The sequence below is a fragment of the Elgaria multicarinata genome, chromosome 5 (assembly GCF_023053635.1).
Source record: "Elgaria multicarinata webbii isolate HBS135686 ecotype San Diego chromosome 5, rElgMul1.1.pri, whole genome shotgun sequence".
In the NCBI taxonomy this organism is placed as follows: Eukaryota; Metazoa; Chordata; class Lepidosauria; order Squamata; family Anguidae; genus Elgaria; species Elgaria multicarinata.
Genome location: NC_086175.1, coordinates 101,688,955 through 101,709,386, shown reverse-complemented (window position 1 = coordinate 101,709,386; position 20,432 = coordinate 101,688,955). Strand labels below are relative to the sequence as shown.

Below are 20,432 nucleotides of genomic sequence, written 5' to 3'. Positions count from 1 at the left end.
TCATTATGAACATACACCGAAGAACTGGAATCCCCTCTTGTGCAGTGCTTCTTGCACAATCCTTCTCAAAGGATTACTATAGTTTTCCAGGAAGCTAAATATGGATGTATTACTGAAAATAGCAGAAATGTGGTGACAGTTGACACATGCTAAAATGTTAAGAATTACTAGTAAAGTGGAAAATGCCAATGGAAACTTCTAATAATTACTGATAAATCTCAAGAATTATCAGTGGGTAATCACTAAATGTCATCCTCATTTCTATCATTTACGAAGAAAAAGCTTAATCATAAATGTTGAAGTAAGCCTTTTGAAAATCTTTTTTATTTTTACAGTTCAGACTTTTCTGAGCCACACAGGGATGGTGTGGAGCCCCATGAGGATCAAGGAAGCCTGCACTGGTAGTAGATACTTGGCATTTTCCAGAACTGACAGGAAAAGTCACTGTTTGACATATAAGCTTTGGTTGGCAGTGGAGCAATGATATTGGAAGGATGAATATGCTCTAGCTGCTGCTAAATCTAACATTGCTTGCTACAAATGCTTGAGGATAGCAGTGCTGTATATACCAGTGAAGCATTCTTGTATGTAATACAGAACTAACTCAATAGAAATGCCCATTGTTTCATGTGATACTAATACTTTCACATTAAGGTGTCCCTTCTTTGACCTTACCATAGGGTTTAAAAAGCAACAAGGCTAATGCACACCAAGCAGTAAGGATCACATTCTAAAGTCTCTGTCCCACTGACCTGTATGGAAGACAGGATTCTTCATGTCTTCCATAGTGGAGCTGCCCTTCGTGTTTTGTTGCACTGAGTGACGCAGGCCAAGGATTTGTTCATGATGGTGATGATGGTGTTGGTGTTGGTAGTCCTCATGTTGCTGAAGCAGCTGGTGTGTAGAGTCATCTGGAAGCCCGTACAGAAAGGAACTGTGTTCTAGTCCAGGACTGGGGGACCTGAGTGGAAGAGAAAGAAGCGGTTTGAGGCCATCATTAATCTGACGTTCTGTGATTAACTTACTCATATATATGTTGACTGAAGAAACTGAAATAGGATACAATTTGGCAGAATTTATCACTTCGTTTTCCTTCTCATGTATGGAGTTCCAGCACAATGCAATCTTTTGCAACAATACAGTGCATGATCCCAATGGAAATTAATTATGATTAACTATTAAATGTCATAGAGATGGTATGAAGATGCTCAGGTTGCCATATATTTTGGAGCAGGTAGAGCCTGGCTAGAATAGGTGACTGTTGTAGATCTCACTAACTTGGTGAGACGCAATGGACCATAACATCTCTGCTTACTAAGCTGACATTTGCACACGTTACCTGTGAACGTAGCTTTTTCATGTGAGCTGTGATTAGACGGGAAGTCTAGTTCCCTATTTCAACCAATGCAGGAAACTATAGTTTCCTGGCTCAGACAAAATGAGAAACTATGATAAATTAGAGATTTCCTGTTTCACTGCTGCATGCCACCAAGGGAGGAGGAATGGGGCTGTTTAAACAGGTTACAGGTGCGTATCCATCTCAGCTTGGTAAGCGAGATACTGAAGCTGCCATTCTCCAGCCTCGTCTGTATCTGTTGCACAAAATATCTACAGCCAATACTTCATATTATGATAATGAAGTTAGTAGCAGCTAGAGCAGTAAGTTGCAATTTTATGAAGTCTGAAATTATATATATATGGCACCTTTTAAAGAATTTCCTATCATAGGACAAATGGGAAGGAAGCCACTGAGTTTTTGTTATTCTCCAAGTCATTGGGAAGAAGCTATCACAATGAAGAAGATGGTCATGGACCTGCAATCCTAAAACTGACCTATGTGTGGCAAAACCTTTTAAAGTAGAATCAAGGAATGGTATTAATGGACCTTAACATTGCATTAAAAAAAAGCTTTAATGAAACAGGTTGCTAAATAAAATATTAAATAGGTTCCTGCTTTACACTGTCAAAAAGATAATGATAATAATAATGATGATGATGCAGCAAACATAATAGCTCTTTTCCATCATTTCCATAGCACTGTTTATTGGCACTGTTTATTTTCATTGCACAATCAGCCTCATGATTAAAGACATACCTTTGATGTTCAGCTGGAATATTTCCATTTTGCAGCACTCTCCCTTGCAGAAAAGCATTGGTTTCATTCTGCCGAGAATAGGGGGTGGGGGGGTGGGGTGGGGGAACAAGTTAGAAAAAAAAATCCAGGCAATTAAAAAGTCTAGATTCCAAAGCCAAACCATGGCATTGCACAATGAGAGTTCAGTTTTAGGAATTCAGAATCCAAAATTACTTCTAGCATTAAAAGCTAAGCTGTTTTGGACAACTGGACTCAATATCCACCCAAGGCACAGAATCACAGGGCTATTGCTTCTTTAGGTCTCTGCATGCAAATGTTTACTGAGACCTCTGTTTCTATGACAATTGGGGTCTTTATAAAACAATTTTCTGGAAAAGTATTTAAAATGACAAACTGATTTAAAATCATTTCCAGCACAGTATTTATTAAGTCTTGAATAGGAACTGTCATTGATAGAATGGCAGAACATTTGACTCTCTTCCTCTATTTCATAGAATCATAGAATAGCAGAGTTGGAAGGGGCCTACAAGGCCATCGAGTCCAACCCCCTGCTCAATGCATGAATCCACCCTAAAGCATCCCTGACAGATGGTTGTCCAGCTGCCTCTTGAATGCCTCTAGTGTGGGAGAGCCCACAACCTCCCTAGGTTTCATTCAATAAAAGCTCTATTTTATTCACTCATTCAGAATCTACAAGTTTAACATTTCCTTCCTCTTCAAAACACCTAGAACAAGACTCAGAACCATGTCAGGTTTACAGCACAGATTGAAAACCAGAGTTATGGCAAAGCATTTCCCTTCTGCTCCTGCCTGTGAGGTAAAACCCACTGTGGAGACATCTCACAAAGAATCCTAGCCATGGAGCTTTTTCTTGAGCCACTATCTGTGCCACGGAGATATGAGAAGTAAGATATTTAACACCCTCTGATGCTGCTAGAGAAATTACCTGATGAACCTCATCTGGGCTGTAATCATTTGGCTTTGCACTAGGATAGCCAATTGTAGCTGAGGGGAAATGCCCATTGGCTCCATGATGTGCTGGTAGATGCACACCATTTGCATAGCGCAGTCCATTAGCTTGAGGAGTGGAGACCCCTCGCAGTGGCACCATGGTGTACTGGCAAGATGACACCAGCAGTCCTGCTCCTGGAAAGCCAAGGTCTATGGTCTGCTCTGAAATGAAGGAAGGAATATACATATTAGACTGAGGGCACATTAACTGCTAGCACAGCAGGAAACAATATATACACATTTACTGCGGAAGGGAAAGGAAGCTGGAGGAAAGTACATGCAAAGTATAGAATATCTTTAGGCCTTGGTTACAAATGAACTTTTGAAGGCAACAGGGCCAATTTAAACAGTTTTAGCTCATGCAATGGCTTTGGGAAGTCAGATCTTGATCACATACACATGTAGAGTTTTTGTAATTATTCACACAACCTTTCAAAGGATGATCCTGTGAACAGGAATATCATGAAATTTGGTTGGTTCCCTTTACTATATAGCCCATAACTTTTAATAAAAGGTGCACACATGCATACACACAGGCACACACACTCCTCTTTCCTTAAGAGTTATAAGTATTTTTTTTTACTTACTTTGCTTAGACCAAGCCCTCCAAAGGCAAAATGGGATGAAAGCCACAATGATGAGCACGATGGAGCCCAGCACGCCCCCTACAATCAAGTAGGGCAGATCACTGGAGCGAGCCATCATGGCCCCTGCCCCTAAGGCATTATGGCCACTGTTAAGTGGTGGATGCTGCACTGTGGATACTGTAGATGGTGGGAGACGGCCAGGGAGCCCGGCAGATTTGCGAGCTTCAGGAAGAAGAAAGAAACACTATTAAGATTTTTACTTGTTACACATGGACTTCTCCACTCCTCAGTCTCTCTCTGCCCAATCGCTCTGTTTCAGCCAGTCTTTCCCTAGATGTACTATGTTAACGTCCTGTGACCAAATCTTTCTAAACTACAATCGTGTCCACAACTTTAGCATCACAAGTAAACTCTATTTCTTTCTTGCCTCTCACTTTCATTATGTACCAACGCAATGAAAATCCATAAATTTCAGGTAATCAGAACACAATCTTTCAAGAGCTTCACAGTTTATGATTACAAGAATTTTCTTACTATTCATGGAGAAGCAAAATTTTTCATCTTCTCCAACTTATTACACTACCACCTCTTTTCGACTCTACATGCAGCTCACAGATTCTGTTTCTTGTTTTTCCACAGCTCAAAATCTCTAAACATGTTTAATGCTGATCTTCTAGTGGTCATTCTTATACCTCCAGTTATTTTAAAATATATGTCTGTTCACTTGATGGAAGAACTCAATGGGCTCTATGAGCATGATCTGCGTCCTAGTGAAAAACACCATCTCTCTGCCTTTTTGTCCCAAGCTACTGAACACCCCACTAAAAACGTCCTAACACAATTCATCTATAAAGTAATATCCACTCCAATTCAGCCACCTTTTCCTTAACTTCAAAATCATCATTTCTTTCCTATCTAAATAGAGCCTGTAAGTTTCTTACTGCAGTTTCTCCATCTGTAATGACTTTGTATTATGACCTGTCTCTTGCCTATAGGGTTGTGCAGGGCCTTCTACTACCTAGCCTTCAAGTTGAGCACATAAATTTGATTCACCAGAACTCTTTCCTTTTGTTTGCGTCATTCCATTTTGTTCTCCTGAACAGTTTCATCTCAAATGTAATCATCTATGGGAAGCACATTTCTAGTTTTTTCTTGGATCTCTTTATGAGCTGTCAGTTTTACACCTTAATCAGTGGGGGTAGAGCCTCCAAGGCTACCTGAACATCCTGGGGCACTAGTTACCTTTGGTTTCGCAGATCATCACGTTACTGAATTCGCTCTCTCCACCCTCATTGAAACACTGCATTTTTATATCATATGATGTCTCCGGCTGTAGGTGGCTGATAGAATGCCAGTACCGATCACCTGAATAGGAGATAACACAAACATACACTTACTGGTCAGTCTCCTGATTTCTCATCACCATATCCTAAGACCATATCTCTCTATTATCAAAGGGGAATATTATAGATTGTATATTGTTACTGGCAAACAAAAAGAAACCTGTTTTCCATACTGATATGAAAATGTTGAGAAGTGCCCTTATAGTATTACTTTTTGACACTAAATTGAAAAGGCTCCTGTTTTGTTACGACTAGCCAGAAGTAGCTGAATCTTGGCACCATCCAACCAAAGAGACTTTTTTATATATACCATTGTATTTTATTTTATAAATGTATTTTTATTTAGTTCATAGACATAGAAGCTTTTTAGTGGGTGATAAAGAGAAGCATTTAATGGTAATTCACAGCTGGGGTCCAACATACAGAATGTTCCTTACCTTCTACCACATCCTTCTTATAATCACTGTCATTATCACTGTCAGTTGGTCGGTAATATATGTAAAAACCATGAATTGGGGTATTGTTATTGCTGGCTGGGATGTACTGCAAAGAAGAGTAAAAGGCAGAAATTAATGAAAGTATGGCTGTATATCAAAGCAACATTCTGTACACAGCAGCTGTAAGACAGACTCGGGCATGTTTCTTGTTTGTGAAATGTAACTGGTGTTTTAATAGAGTATTTAGGTTCACCAACTGTAGCCAACTGCAAAACAGTTGTGGTGGGTGGAGCTCTGGTGGCTTGAGGGTGGACTACTGCACCTATGAGCTAAACACTGGGATGACCCCCATAAACAAATCTACATTTGAGTTACTACAGATCAGGGGCTAAAGAAAACTCTATAACTAACCAGTAGAGCTGCACAAAAACCTGGACAAAGACAAATAATTAATACTCCTAATTTACAGGTGAGGAACACAGAGGCTGAGAAATAAGTGATTAGCATCAGGCTAGCCATAGCAGAATTTTTTTTAAATATACAATTTTACCTACTACGGTTCATTACTGGAAGTGAGAAACCCTTGCTGATCTACTGCAATTTCTCAGAGATCCCAGTCTACCTTCTGTTTGCCCCAGCTGTAAGGAACCTTCTACAACCAAATCCAACAATATCTTTATTAAGTCATTCCATCAATCCAACCCTTTTTCCTACCAGGTTTGTTTCTTTTGTGTTCTTTGCATTTTCAGCCAGTTTGCCAACTATACAACCATGATCATTTACCAAGGCTTTTTGAGGAATGGGGCATTATTATCCTTCAACAATATTATAACTCTCACTAAAGTTGTACTCAAAACTCAAAAGAATTTGTACAAGTTGTACATTATGTAGTCACTTAATGGAGACAGACAACTTGTTGCTTTTTTTTTTTAATGAACTGGAGTGCATGCCTGGTGCTTTCCTCCCGCCCAAATATTTGCTCCAAGACCTATCTATTTCAGAAAGAATAAAAATCTGAATGTGGATGTGTTCTTATAACATCACAGAGAAACTGTCCTTTTTCCTTTAGTTGAAAGGGGTCTCGCTGTTAAAGTTTGAGAATCTTTGTTTTAAAGCATAAGCTGGTAATAAAGATATTTGTAGGATTTTAGGAGTGGCCAGAAAGTGCAACATAGAGATGGGTTAAAAAGAAACATACTGATCTATTGTGGAACTTTTAAATAAAATATAATGAACACACCCACAAAAATCACCCATAAGGTCAATAAAGTCAAATGGTATGCTTGGGTATGTAAACACTCAAATGTCTAGAAACACCCAACACTGCTACATGATAGTTTAGGAGAAGAAATGAAACAGCAGAGAAAGTTAAGGTGGTAACTAATAATTAAAATTCAGAACTAGGAATCCTTTTGTGAAAAATACTGTGTCTCTCTTGGGCACAGTCTGCTACAGATTCAAAATGCCTGTCCCATCCTCTGCACTGCAGACACAAATCCTCTCTCCACTGCTTACCATCCACTTCAGCATGATGGTGGTCTCGTTGATGGCATCAGTGAAGGTGATGTATGGGCCTGCAACAGGACGCTCATATGCACGGTTGCTGTAGCCTGATACTACATGTGGTCTAGATGCAGCACTCGGTTCACTCTCCCCCAGTATGTTCAATGCTTGCACCCGGAATTTGTAGGATGTGCCTAAGAGTGTGGAATATAGAAATGATGGAGTTGACAAACTAGCCCTCATCAATTATGACCTTGGTAATAACCTTGTTAATCTCTATTCCATATTAACAGGTGGCAAAGGGGCACATTGTAGAGTAGAGTAGTTTCTGACCCAATAACCTAAGAAACAAAACAGTAGCAAAAACTTAATTGGGTGTGTGTGTGTCAGGCAGTGACTGTTTATTAAAGGATGTTTATAGTAACAGACATAATATGTAGCCATCATAAGGACAGCATGTGCGTTGGGATGAGGTATCCTACCTTTCTCTAATCCTGTAATTTCCACAGAGAGACGAGAAGGAGGAATGTCACTTGTAGCCAGCACCCAGTCCCCAGTCTTCTTCAGTTTCTTATATTCCACTCGGAATGACTGAATGGGGAAGCCACCATTCCCACGTGGGATCCAGGTCACATAGACGGATGTCTCAGATGCCATCGAGATCGTGGGACGATCAGGAGCCTCCGGAGCTGCAAGGAATAGGAGAATTATGCTCGTGGATATAAAACCAGTCCCCCAGATTCAGACTGGAAGAGATGGGCTGTAGCCATCCTTCCTCGCTCAGTAAGGCTGCCACATTTCCAGGTGGGGCTTCAAACCAATGGAAAGAAATCAGTAATTTCCTTCTGTAACCTTGTAACCAACCATTGTCTCTACATTATTTTAGTATTTATGAATTCCTAGGAATTAAAACATGCAGATCTGAAGTGTGTGTGGGTGTGGTTTTTTTAAAATGCTTAATTGGGACTTATCAATGCTCCAGGTTGGGCATTGCACCCATTGACCCAGCCTTGGCTACAGCCCTATATGGGGAACAACGTTGTTTCCCCTTTTTCTAAAGAGAGTTCAACAAGGATAACAGCCAATTTTTCATTATATTAGCCCTTACTATTGGTCCTCTTTAACACATTTTATTTATCACAGTTCCATTTTAGAAACAGCAGACATTGTTCTCTCGCTATCATATACTGCTTGGCAGCTTGTCTGGCAGGTGCTCGTTGCCAGAAAAACAGACTTGAGAAAGAAATGTGACCTAATAAGGACTGGAGAGAAGTAACAGTGATGAGTGAACTCTCTTCCTGCTGCTTGTGTCAGTCTTCTCTTTTTCTCATTCATGCTACAAACTTTTTCCAATCGCCCTTTCACACAAATAATGTGGCTTCTTGATCCCCAAACCCCTTTCTGCTGTTAATCTGGTATGGACTTACGGGATAGGCGAGTATTGTCTGATTGGTTGCTGTTCCGAGAGTTAGTGCCTGGATCATCCTTCTGAATCTGGTGCTCTTTACTGGCAATAATATCTGGTTTTGGTCGTCGTCCTAAATAAGACAAAAATTATTAGTAAAGGTAGTGAGGGATAACAATGTTTAGTGGCTCTGAAAGATAAACTTCACCAGCACCCCTCTATGGGAGCTGACATTTCAGGGACCTAAATCTTTTAAGTGACATTAATCCAGCAAGCTGCGTGCTTTGTTTGTGAGAAAATCTTCTAACTTGCAGTCATTTTAAGTTTTCCATTTTACCCTAAAGATTATTACTGCTTTGACCACTCGTTGTTTTGTTTTCAACTAGAGAAATGCCTTTTATATGTGTTTGATGCAAAAAAGGCACATGGTACCCATATGGCCCAGAAGGAGAAGCAAGAACAGAGCTTGGTGTTCTAATACTGCAAAGTCATAATAATATTGCTCTCCAAATGACATATTTAATCAGGATCTAGAGGGAAGATACCTTACCAGTTTGACAGCTATTGCTAGGTAGAAATACAACATTGTCATAGAAACATTTGTAGAAAGGAAGCAAAGGAAACGTAGAATCATGGAATTGGAAGGGACCACAAGGATCATCTAGTCGAACCCTCTGCAATGTGCAGGAAAGTCAATTAAACCATCTGTGAGAGGTAGCTGTCCAGCTTCTTCTTAAAAACCTCCAGAGATGGAGAACCCATGACCTCCTTAGGTAGACTGTTCCACTGTTGTACAGACCTAATTTCTAAATCCTAAAACCCCTTAGCATCAGGACACAGCCAACCCACTCCTTGCAAGGAGATAAAGTATATTTCTAGTAGAAGTACTTAATCTTTACCAGTTCTGAAGGTCACCATGGCTGTTTGGCCCTCTCCAGCACAATTGTAAGCAGCCATCTCCACCTCATAGAGACTTCCTGGATCGAGTTTTGTTAGGGTCAGATGATGCTGGTTGGCAGGGACATCCCGGACTGTCCAGTTATCTGAAGAATTCATCACCTGTTGAAGAACAAGGAACAAACACAGTCATCAGTGGATTCTTTAACACACACACACACACACACACACACACACACACACACACACACCTACCTTTATACAGGGCAAAAGGGTTATAATGAGTTTTTGGATAAGGTAGGATCTAAAGTCACTAAGTCTAACAAGTACAAGTCAAATAACTGCATTGTTTCTCTGTTTACTTATCTCCACTACGCTTCCCTTTCTCAGTTCTTTCCCCAGTGCTGAATTTTAGATTGTAAGATCAGCATGTTAACAAAAAGGCCTTAACCATCGTGGTTTAAGGTGTCGTCTGAACAGGGCCATCTTATTGTGAACAAAACCAATTTACTGGCTTGTCCGTGCCCCATTCCCAATCTAACAACCCCACTAGGTAACCTTACCCCAATCATACATCCCCTTTATTCATTTATTATAATATTCCCAGGGTGGCTTACAAACACAATAAAACTATTAAGGCTGCAATACTATGGTTCCTGGAAGGGCATCTTAGGGGCCATAGGATACTGCGGATACTCTGTGAGCATGGCAGCAGAGCTTTCTGCCACTGTGACTGCCCACCAGTGATGGGGCAATTTGGGGTGATCTGCAGAATCCTAGGCCCCCTCATTCTCCTGACATGCCCCTGAACAGAGCTAGAATGGAGTGAATGGGGGGGGGGGCAGGGTGGAAAGAAAAATGGACTTCCCCCTCCCACCAATAACTTAGGATTGCTCTGTAAAATGTAAATACAAAGACTATAATAAGCTAAAAGGTATAAAAGCATCATAAAACAGTCAGCCAGATTCAAATTGAAATCTAAAAAGCTCTGGAAAATAAAAAGGTGTTTTCATGGCACTAAACGGTAAGTAAGAAAGATGCCAGGCAAACCTCCCTGTAGCAAGTGTTCCATCACCGGGGCACCACCACTAAGAAGGCTCTTTATCCTGTAGCAACCCACCTCACCTGATAGGAAGCTCTCCACTGAAGATCTTAATGTACAGGAAAGTACACATGGGTTAGGTACTTCTTCCCCTTTCACCTAGCAGCTAGTTCCTACTTCCTATACCTCCTAATGCTACTATTTCCACCTTATGTTAATTACATACACAAAATCATATCATATCCAACCTGGTAACTTGGAACACAGATTGTAGTGATAATGTTATAATGTGTGCTTATGAACGAATAGTAGTATGAGATGTTTTAATGGAAGCCATTATTCACTTTCTGGAATACTCACATACTACGCTGCACTAGTTTAACAAGTTTTCAGTGTAATCTTCAGTTAAAAGATTGTAAAGCAGGCCAATTTATTTTGTTAGGTAAGAAACCATATCTGGGCACTCCCATAAACTGTGAAATGTATCTACATCTGAGGTGAACAAATGTCAGAATATATGAACTTTGATACTATCATGTCTGTCCATAGTTTTATTATTTATTTATTTATTTAATTACATTTATATACCGCCCCACAGCCGAAGCTCTCTGGGCGGTTTACAACATTTAAAAATAGTAAACATTAAAAGTATACAATTTAAAAACACACACACACACACACACACACACACACACACACACACATAAAAACAGTATAAAAACAACAGTATCCATTTATCCGTTTTCCATTATATAAAGCCTATTTAAAAGTATCTATGCAAAAGACAGGAATGTAAGGGTTAACAGGAACAGGCCCCATCTGTGAAGACCTTTAAAGCACAAGAAAGAGTCTCCAGCTGAGAATTTGCTCTGTGCTGGAAGCATATTAGTACTAAGTGCAGTGACCCACGGTGACTCCCTCTGACCCAAGAACCTGCCAGGTGAAGTTCTTGAAAAAAAGAGAGACCCCGGCCCACCAAAAAGCAACAAAACGATCAACTCCAAGCCAAAATCCCATGCTGCTCTGGAATCACTCCTTGGCATATGACTGGGGGTTGCATTCTGTCTCACTTAGAGGGATAAATTCAGTGTTAAAAAAGAAAGAAAGGTAATGACAGGATCTCTACTCTAAGAGACAAAAGCCAGGGTGTCTCTTATTTTAATCTGTTCTTGCTGCATGTCACCCAAGTTTCAGGAGAATCATGACACCAAGAGAGCAAAAGGGATGGAAATGCCATAGTAAAGTACACACTATGTAAGGTACACACATAACCACACATCCATCCATCATCTATCTATCATCTATCTATCTGTCTGTCCGTCCGTCCATCCATCTATCCATCCATCCTTGTTTAGTTCCTGTTCACAGGCCCATCCCCCCAATTTTGCAGTTCTCTCCCTACTGCTCATCTTCAACTTAACATGCAGCAGTGTAACCTCTTCTCCATGTCTGTTTCCAATGCTAACACTGACAGTGCTTGCCCTGTCTCCACCTTTACAATCAGTAAAAAGGACAAACATCCTGCCCAAACAAGGTGTGTGTGGGGAGGTGCTACATAAGCAGGCTAGAGGGAGGGGGGAGGGGGAGAGAGAGAGAAGCCAATCGGAGATCCTCAAAGAAACTGTCATTCAGCATTGTTATAGGTATAGATGGTACATGAGTTAAAACAGAAGTCTGGAATGTGCTGACCTTGCGATGTTTAACAACATAGTAAAGGACAGGGGCTCTGCCACCATGCCGTGGTCTCCACAACAATTCATACGAATCTGTTTTGGTAGTCCGTGGAGAGCTAAGGATGACAGGGGCCTCAGCCAGAGACACCAGTTCTTTGGTGGTGCACTGGACAGGCACTGCTGGTGTTGTAGGCCTGGGTCTTAAGAGGATGGCTTTGTCTTTCAGCAATTTTTCACCGTTGGCAAGCCTGGTGGGTGACATGGCAGACCGAGCTGAGTCGGCAACGGAGCCCCACTGTGGCTTCAGAGTTGTTTCTGGAAGGGAAGACAATTGCCGTTTTAACAACTGCCATTTGTACGAATGCACATATACTGAAATTTCTAACAAATCTCATAAAATCAGCATCCAGTTACTCCCAACAGCCAAGAAAGATGTCTCTACTTCCCTTGCTCGGCTTCGTCCATTCTCTTCTGCTGCCCCTTACGCCTGGAATGCTCTCCCAGAACATCTGAGATCTACAAGTTCAATCTCAGCTTTTAAAGCTCAGCTAAAAACTTTTCTTTTCCCTAAAGCTTTTAAAACTTGATGTTACTCGGACTTTAGACTGTTAGTTATACTGTTAGTTTTTCCCTACCCTGTGCCTGTTTACCCTACCCAGTGCCTGTTTGCATTCTCTCCCCCTCCTTATTGCTTTACTATGACTTTATTAGATTGTAAGCCTATGCGGCAGGGTCTTGCTATTTACTGTTTTACTCTGTACAGCACCATGTACATTGATGGTGCTGTATAAATAAATAAATAAATAAATAAATAAATAAATAATAACATGGACCCTTCAGCAGCTATTAGATGGCTTCTTCTTAGAGCTCATCTACACCAAGCAGGATATTCCACTACAAAAGTGGTATGAAAGCAGTATATAAAAGGCAGGAGCTACACTCCTGCTTTATAGCAGTATTGAAGTTCACTGACAACTGTTGGGGCCCATTGACACATACCATATACCACTTTAATACAGCTTTCATAGTGTTATATCCTGCTTGGTGCAGCTGTGTCATGGGCTCCAACAGTTGTCAGTGCACTTCAGTTCCACTATAAAGCAGTAGTGTAGATCTACATTACACTTCAATACTGCTAGAAAGCAATAGTGTGGCTCCTGCCTTTTATATACTGCTTTCATAGTGGAATATCCTGCTTGGTGTAGATGAGCCCTTAGTATGATGTTATTATCCCAACTTATTAATGGAGTCTGTTTCCCAAATGAGGGCAAGGGGCAGGCCTGGCTGAGGATCATGCCTTTCTGCTATATCAGAGTTCTTCAGATACAAATAATGAACCTATGCGTGCATAAACAAAACCCAAACTTTGTTTCAAGGAAACCTAAATTCTGTGTTAATTAAATCACATGAACATCAGATAGTCATTTTAGAAATTATGTTCTAATTGGAGAATTTGGATTTATGCAGAATTTGGGATATTTTGGCAATGGGAAGGATTTCTAAAGAGCAAGGAATAAAAAGTAGACAAAAACTGTCACGCTTGTTCCCTTCTTATGTTTTAATCATTTATTGTTTATTTTCTTTTTTGGAAGGTATCCTTAGCATTGCAATTGTATTAGAAGGGCAGAGTATAAATTATCTTCAGTTGCTTTAAAAACGGGTAAAGAATCGAAGGGTGCAATCCTATGGATGATTAGACAGAACAAGAGTCCTACAACTCCCAGCATGCCCAAGTCAGCATGGCTGGCTGGGGAACAGTGGGAGTTGTAGGACATTTTCTGTCTAAACAAACATGCATAGAATTGTGCCCTAAGAGGCACTGTCAGGAAAAAGGAGGTATACAGGAAAAATAACTATGTCCCCTATCCACTGGGAGACCTGCTCAAGGCCAGCCTGGTTTCTGTGATTTTAGCAGATGCAACTTGCATGTCTTTGGTTACTTCTCTAAAATACACCAAAACCCAGAAAACTGCTAAGGTAAGATTCTCAGGAAGCTTCATTCTGGACCAGAATCTAAGCTGAGCGGCATGACATGACAAGAAATACATATACACATGTGTCATACCCATATTATATATGTGTGTATGGGTATAACACAGCCATATGTAGTCCTATATGGACCTTCTAAACTTCACTGAAGTCTTACCAGGTCGGGCAGTTCTCAACTGTACCATGGCTTGTGCACTCCCAACTTCATTCTCTGCCATGCACTGGTATATCCCTTCATCCTCAGGCCCCACACTAGAGACCCAGAGGGCCTTGCGAGACAGCTGTATCCGATGGCTGGAGAAGAGAGGAACTGCATTACGCAGCCACACAACGGTGGGCTGGGGGTTTCCTCGGACCTTGCAGGTGAACTTTGCACTCTGCCCCCAGGTGATGATTTGTTGTGATAGTTCCATGCTAACCTCTGGAGGTTCTGAAAAGGAAACAAGTTACATTTCAAATTATTTGGGGGGCCGGTGGGGGAGTGGCTATTTGCCTCTGAAAAAGGCAGTGACAAAACTGTGAAATAGTTGTAGCTATCCTTGTTAAGTCCCTGTGTTATGAACAGGGATTCATAGCAATATTCAAAACTATTTCTCGGTATGCTCAGCCATTTTGCCTGTAATACAAGTCCCTCATAGCTCGCTGCTCTATAGTTTTCAAAAGATATCCTTGGGGAATAGGTGGTAATCTTTACACACACACACACACACACACACACACACACACACACACACACACTTTTTGTGACTGGAGGCTCTATGACCTACCCTTTCATCATATCCCATCAAGAAGCTTCTTGATCCAGATTCTTGGACTAACTTCTGAGGTTGTTAAAGCCTAGATAGTCAACTCCTTCAAGAACAAATGGCTATTTTGTGTATTCTTTTTGTACAAGTATCTATCAGGTAATCCTATTAAACTGGGCTTATTACGCATTTTGACAAAATAGCCCTCATCAATTACAAATTACTTCGCCTTTGTAAGCCCCTTTCCTCTTAAAAGAGAGACCTAGAAAATGGCCCCTTATCCTTTTGCTTGAAAGTCAAACTTGTCACTGCTTTTCCTGAAATCTTGTTCATTTCTGAGTGAGAGAGAATAGGGCCTTTAGAGGTCAGACTCGTCCAAGGACCTGTAAGTTACAATGCTACTAAGAACTGGTGACTGCCCTTCATAGCACATTCCATCTAGCTCAGTGCATATTTAGTTAGTGAATATACTTTTGTTTTATTTTGATAGTGTATGTGTGTGTGTGGGCGGGTGCGTGCGTGCGTGCGTGCGTGCCAGAGTTACTATTTGTCAATAAATAACTCTAGTTATTTTAATCCTCCAACTATTATTTGAAAAGTCAAAGCTTTGGCTCTGCTTTTGAAGCTTGCCTCAAGTACTTGTGCTTATTTGCTTCTTTATTATACTTTGTGGTGCCTTTAAATTAGTTTGTTGGCCTACTAGTAGTATACCACCCCTTTAAACAGGCTGGTGGAGAGAATTAACTTGCGATTTGATCCCTTGAACCTCATTGTCCCCACCGCATTTACTCAGTTACAAGCAGAGGTGACTTTGAGGAAGGAGGAGAGTGGTAAACCCCCTCGGATCAAGTCCATAACTACACCATGAATCCAGTCATCAAAATCTTATTGATTCACTTAAGATTCTAACATGTAATTAGGATGAAATTCTATTAAGACCTATGTATGTAAACTATTGGCTTGAAAACCTTTGGCTTCATGACACTCAATTCTTCTTCTTGCTTTCCGAGGTCGTCTAGCTTAGTAATTTATTTAATAAGGGCCTTATTTTCAAATGAGCATAGGGGATGAGGGCCACTGGCTCTCTCCCCATGAGCCAAAATACATATAAAGGGGTCTTTATCTCCTTGTTCCCCAATGTGAACAGCAACTGAGGCTTTGGCAACTCTCTTCCTTTAGGTACCTAAATCGTTCACTCTGATTTCCCTGGGAAGGCTTTATCAAAACCTATCTGTGCTGGAACAGAGGAGGTTGAGAGCCATTTGCCTATCTGAGCAAAGCTTAGGAGAAAGTAGCTATGGTCCAAAAGTGTGAGTGTGTGGTGGCTCTTCACATCACACACAAATACAATCATGGAAAGAAAAAGGAAAGGAACCTCTCGTGCAAGCCCTGAGTCATTACTGACTCTTGGAGGAATGCCAGCTTTCGCTGACGTTTTCTTGGCAGGCCTTATAGCGGGGTGGATTGCCGTTGCCTTCCCCGGCCATTATTACCTTTCCCCCAGCTAACTGGGTACTCATTTTACCGACCTCTGGAGGATGGAAGGCTGAGTCAACCCGAGCCGGCGGCCTGAAACCAGCTTCCGCTGGGATCGAACTCAGGCCTTGGGAAGAGTTTCAGCTGCAGAAACTGCTGCTTTACCGTTCTGCGCCACACGAGGCTTGCTCTTCACATCACACACAAATACAGTCATGGACCACAGTCGTTTTCTCATAAGCTGAGTTATACTGGGGCAAGACAGGAATACTTCGCATGCTCAATTTCTCTCCCTTCCATTCCTAGGCCTCTAGGTGCCTATCTGTTGTCTAAGCAGATAGATTCTTTGTAACTGTAAAATGTCGCCCTTACTGTTTATAGATACTAAGGGAACCCCCATCTGCCTGGGTGTGAAGAAAAGGCAGTTATTGAAGTTAGGTTCTCTGTGAAATCTAGTTGGCCTAATCTTGCTTGTGACTATTACAGTTTACCTCACAACAGTTCTGAAAAAGACAAGCATGTGGGATTGCCTAGGGCAGTCTCTTGTAGAGGGCATAAATGCACATGAAATCAACATGTATGCATATATTAATGTGCTTCCTAATCAAATACTTTAAAATATATTCAGACACTTATGTTTTAAGGTTGACAAGGCCTACCCAAAGTTTCATAGAGTAACATGGCCATCGAAAAGGTAGCTCAATGTTTGTTTAAGAAGTGCAGTATGGCTTGGAAATTTACAAAGGAAAAGTACTTAGCAAAGGACAGGGAAGTGCCAGTCTTGGGGTTAGAGCCTAATGTACAAAAATATAATAGGCAGGTGGTTCCGATGGAAAAATAGGGGTACTGTCTGAAAAATAGGGGTAGACAGCTAATGTAGGCAGGAGGCATGTACAACTGAAAAAGGCTGGGACAACATAGGTACAACCACCAATAAAAAATCCAAACATACATCATGACCAAGTTTCAATCAACCCTTACCCCTAATTTTTGTGAGCCGGTCAGAGAGTTTGGGCTATTGGGCAGCATAGAAATGTTGTAATAAATACATAAATACATAAATAATAAAATAAATACACTCTAGACCATGCTTGTAGCTGCTATGTCTAAGGCGAGAGAAGAGGAAGGGAGGAAATTTCAGCTGTACTCACCAAACACTTGAACGTTGTAGAGTACGAATGCTGCTGCAGCTTCACCCACTCCATTGTCAGCCATACAACTGTAGGTCCCAGAATCTTCCTCACCAATTGCATCAATTAGGAGGTTGCTAAGAAGGAACCGTGTCTTGTTGTAGCTAGAGACATTAGAGCCATCCTTAGCCCAGGTGACACGTGGAGGTGGAATCCCACTAGCCACACATTCAAGGATGAGGGTTTGGCCCTTGGTCACAATGATGGTCTGAGCCTCTGGGGGATAAATTATGCGAGCTGCCTCAGCTGTTGAGCCTAGAGCAAAGAGAGAAATTAGTGAAAGACCAATAAATACACTATGCAGGTGGGAAAGGGGTTGGGGAGAGAGGGATTTGGAACCCGGATGACCAACATCCAAACTTGGCATTCTATCTACTGCAGCACATTGGCTCTCACTTCGCATCCTTGTTGTAATGCTATGTGGTATTATCTCTCAGTTTAAACACAGAAAAGTGCCATTAAAGTAGATTACAAGCTATCAGAGAAATTCTTAAAAAGGGTGGGATGGAGAGTGAACTGGTGGATTGCCTGTCACTTTCAAAGCCTATTGGCTGGCACTAGCCAGGGCAGGTGGTGGTGAGGGGGTTGCTGGGGAGCCCAAATGCTGCCAGCAGTAGATCTATATTCATGGAGCTTTCTGCAAGTGGAACGGGGGCCTCTGGAGAGGATTAGCTTCTCCCATCGGTCAGTGGAGAGGTAACTCTGCCTGATCGTATCCCTCTCTAGTCAGTGGATCTGGGAGTTAGGATTGCTTTGTACGTAACTAAAGTTCTCAATTATGGAGAATCTGTGAATATTTGTTTAAAACTGGTGAAGGAGAGAAACATAGCTTTCACAGGAGGCCCCTTCTGACCTCTTTCCTCTCTCTGTGTGTATATGCATTCTGACAATGCTAGAGTGCACAATTATAAGCAACGAGGGTTCAGAGGGATAAGAAGCTTCTTGAGAAAACAGAAGAGGTAAGGGACTATAACTAGGAGAAATACGTATAGCAATTTCCTTAGGAGTTGATACTTTGAATTTAACTCTTGTTTAGAAAGCAGGTGAAAGCAAACACTCATACATGAAAGGGTTGATTAAAACATCAAAGCTTACCAAGCTTAGCTTACACTGGATGGATGTGGAGACATCTGCAAAATGAGAATAATACCACCACAGGAGAGGTTTAAACCATGGAACCCAAATATTCAGAAGAGATGACTTACGTCTCACACGGAGTCTCTCGCTAGACACAGATGTTTTTATTTCCTGGGTGACAGGGTTGTAGGCTGCACACTTGTAAGTTCCCTCATCATCCTGGCTGGCATTGACGATCTGAAGATTCCCAGATGGCATGATCAAGTAGTGGTCTGTTAAGATAAAGGAGGGAAAGATTAAGAACTGTTTCCTAAGACAGGGAACATCTATGCTATGCAATTTCTAGTATGCCATAGACTAGGGGTGGGGAACATCGGGAGGTCCAAAGGCCATTTTCACACACACCCAAGATCCCTGACCCATGGGCCACACACTCTTGCCACTGCCACCCCATGGAATTCTGCATGGCACCAGAAGCAAACAAAATTACTAATTTTCAGCAGCAAACTACTGCGGAATGCTACAATTGCCAAATTTAGCTTGATTCTAACATTATGTAGCAGTTTGTCACCAATATTTGGTAGCAAATTAATGTGTGTGTTTTTGTAAAAAGACTGCTGCTTGCAACGTGGCAACAATGGCAGTGGACTGTGGGGACCACACCGGAAGAGGCCCATGGGCCATATGTCCCCGTCCTTGAAATGGCTTGAAAGTACAACTAAAAAACCCTGTATCATCTCCAATGTTCCCTAACCTTCTTTCCTTATACTGGGATGTAGAAAGGCCATACGCCCCACTGGGATTCACCTATTCTCACAACGTTTTCCAGCAGTCAGACCTAACATCATAGGTACGTTTTAGCATGACAAAGCACTTACAAAATTGCTACTGGGTGAAAGACAATAATGTGCAGTCATGAAGGCATATGCATAATATCCAGAAAGCTACAGCACTTCAAGAACTCAGAATAATGATTCTTAGAAGACACAGGGAGATGTCAAAATAAGTTAGAAGGAAAGGGTGAAATTAAAAGCAGATCCCTATTCCATTTTCTTATCTTTTCCTGGTCAGTCTCAGCTCACCTCTGGAGGCCTCCAGCCATTCTTGCTTCACACTGTAGCGAACCTGGGCCTTTGGATGGCTTTCAGGAAGATCACACGCAATCACAGCTGTGTTTCCCTCATCAACTTCTATCACATGCTGACCATCGTATTTGAAGTCTTTCAGATCTATTAAGAGGACAGCAAGAGAATCTGTTAAAATTGAGTGACATTAACTAAGAGTGCAAAAGAAGTGATTTAAAAAAGAATCCACAGAGGAGTATTGCTCCAGGTCTTGTATTTGTTATGAAATGAAGATGACATACTTCCCATTAGAAGAGAGGGGGCATCTTCGTGTGTGTGTGTGTGTGTGTGTGTGCGCGCGTCCATCCAGGATCAATTTCCATGACCTGGACCCACCAGGGGTGCAACCCTTGGGAAGGTCTGGGCCCTGGAAATTGACCCTGGCCCTCTAAAGTTGCTCCACCCCCACACCCTGGTGGTACAGTAACAGTAAAGCAATTGGCATTTTGCTGGTGACTTTTGGCAGCATAACAGGACAGCAGCTGAAAAAAGCCTAATTTGACCCTTTTCAGCCTCCATTGCATTGTGCTACTGAAAACAAGCAGCAAACCAGCTTTGCTGGCGCACCACTGGCTGGGGACAGCAGAGGGCACCCTAAAGGCCAGGAGAGAGCGTGTGTTGCCCACCCCTGCATTAGACAGTCTCATCTTCCCTTTTAAAACCCCAACAACCAGGGTGCCTGCAGCTACTTGAAGTGCAATATTTCTTACGCTCCAAGTGCCCATTATTTGTTAACATGCTAATTCTAAATGCGGAAAGAAAGACCAAACTATGTGTTAGGAGAAAAACATGGAGAGTCCCAACCAACCATTTCATTCATAATGCTATTGTGGGGTA

At 41.6% G+C, this 20,432-nt stretch overlaps 1 protein-coding gene across 1 annotated transcript in view; it reads right to left on the bottom strand.

Moving 5' to 3' along the window:
• Nucleotides 1–20,432, bottom strand: part of BOC (BOC cell adhesion associated, oncogene regulated) — a 75,972-nt gene that overhangs the window by 753 nt on the left and 54,787 nt on the right. The window contains exons 4-18 of the mRNA XM_063126921.1: nt 19,554–19,700; nt 18,600–18,743; nt 17,356–17,649; nt 14,140–14,412; nt 12,010–12,308; nt 9,281–9,440; nt 8,404–8,514; nt 7,459–7,665; nt 6,989–7,170; nt 5,474–5,579; nt 4,936–5,058; nt 3,694–3,915; nt 3,042–3,268; nt 2,096–2,163; nt 753–961 (exon numbers count right to left, since the gene is read on the bottom strand). Of these exons, the coding sequence (XP_062982991.1) occupies nt 753–961; nt 2,096–2,163; nt 3,042–3,268; nt 3,694–3,915; nt 4,936–5,058; nt 5,474–5,579; nt 6,989–7,170; nt 7,459–7,665; nt 8,404–8,514; nt 9,281–9,440; nt 12,010–12,308; nt 14,140–14,412; nt 17,356–17,649; nt 18,600–18,743; nt 19,554–19,700 (2,772 nt within the window). The remainder of the gene's footprint in view (nt 1–752; nt 962–2,095; nt 2,164–3,041; nt 3,269–3,693; nt 3,916–4,935; nt 5,059–5,473; nt 5,580–6,988; nt 7,171–7,458; nt 7,666–8,403; nt 8,515–9,280; nt 9,441–12,009; nt 12,309–14,139; nt 14,413–17,355; nt 17,650–18,599; nt 18,744–19,553; nt 19,701–20,432) is intronic.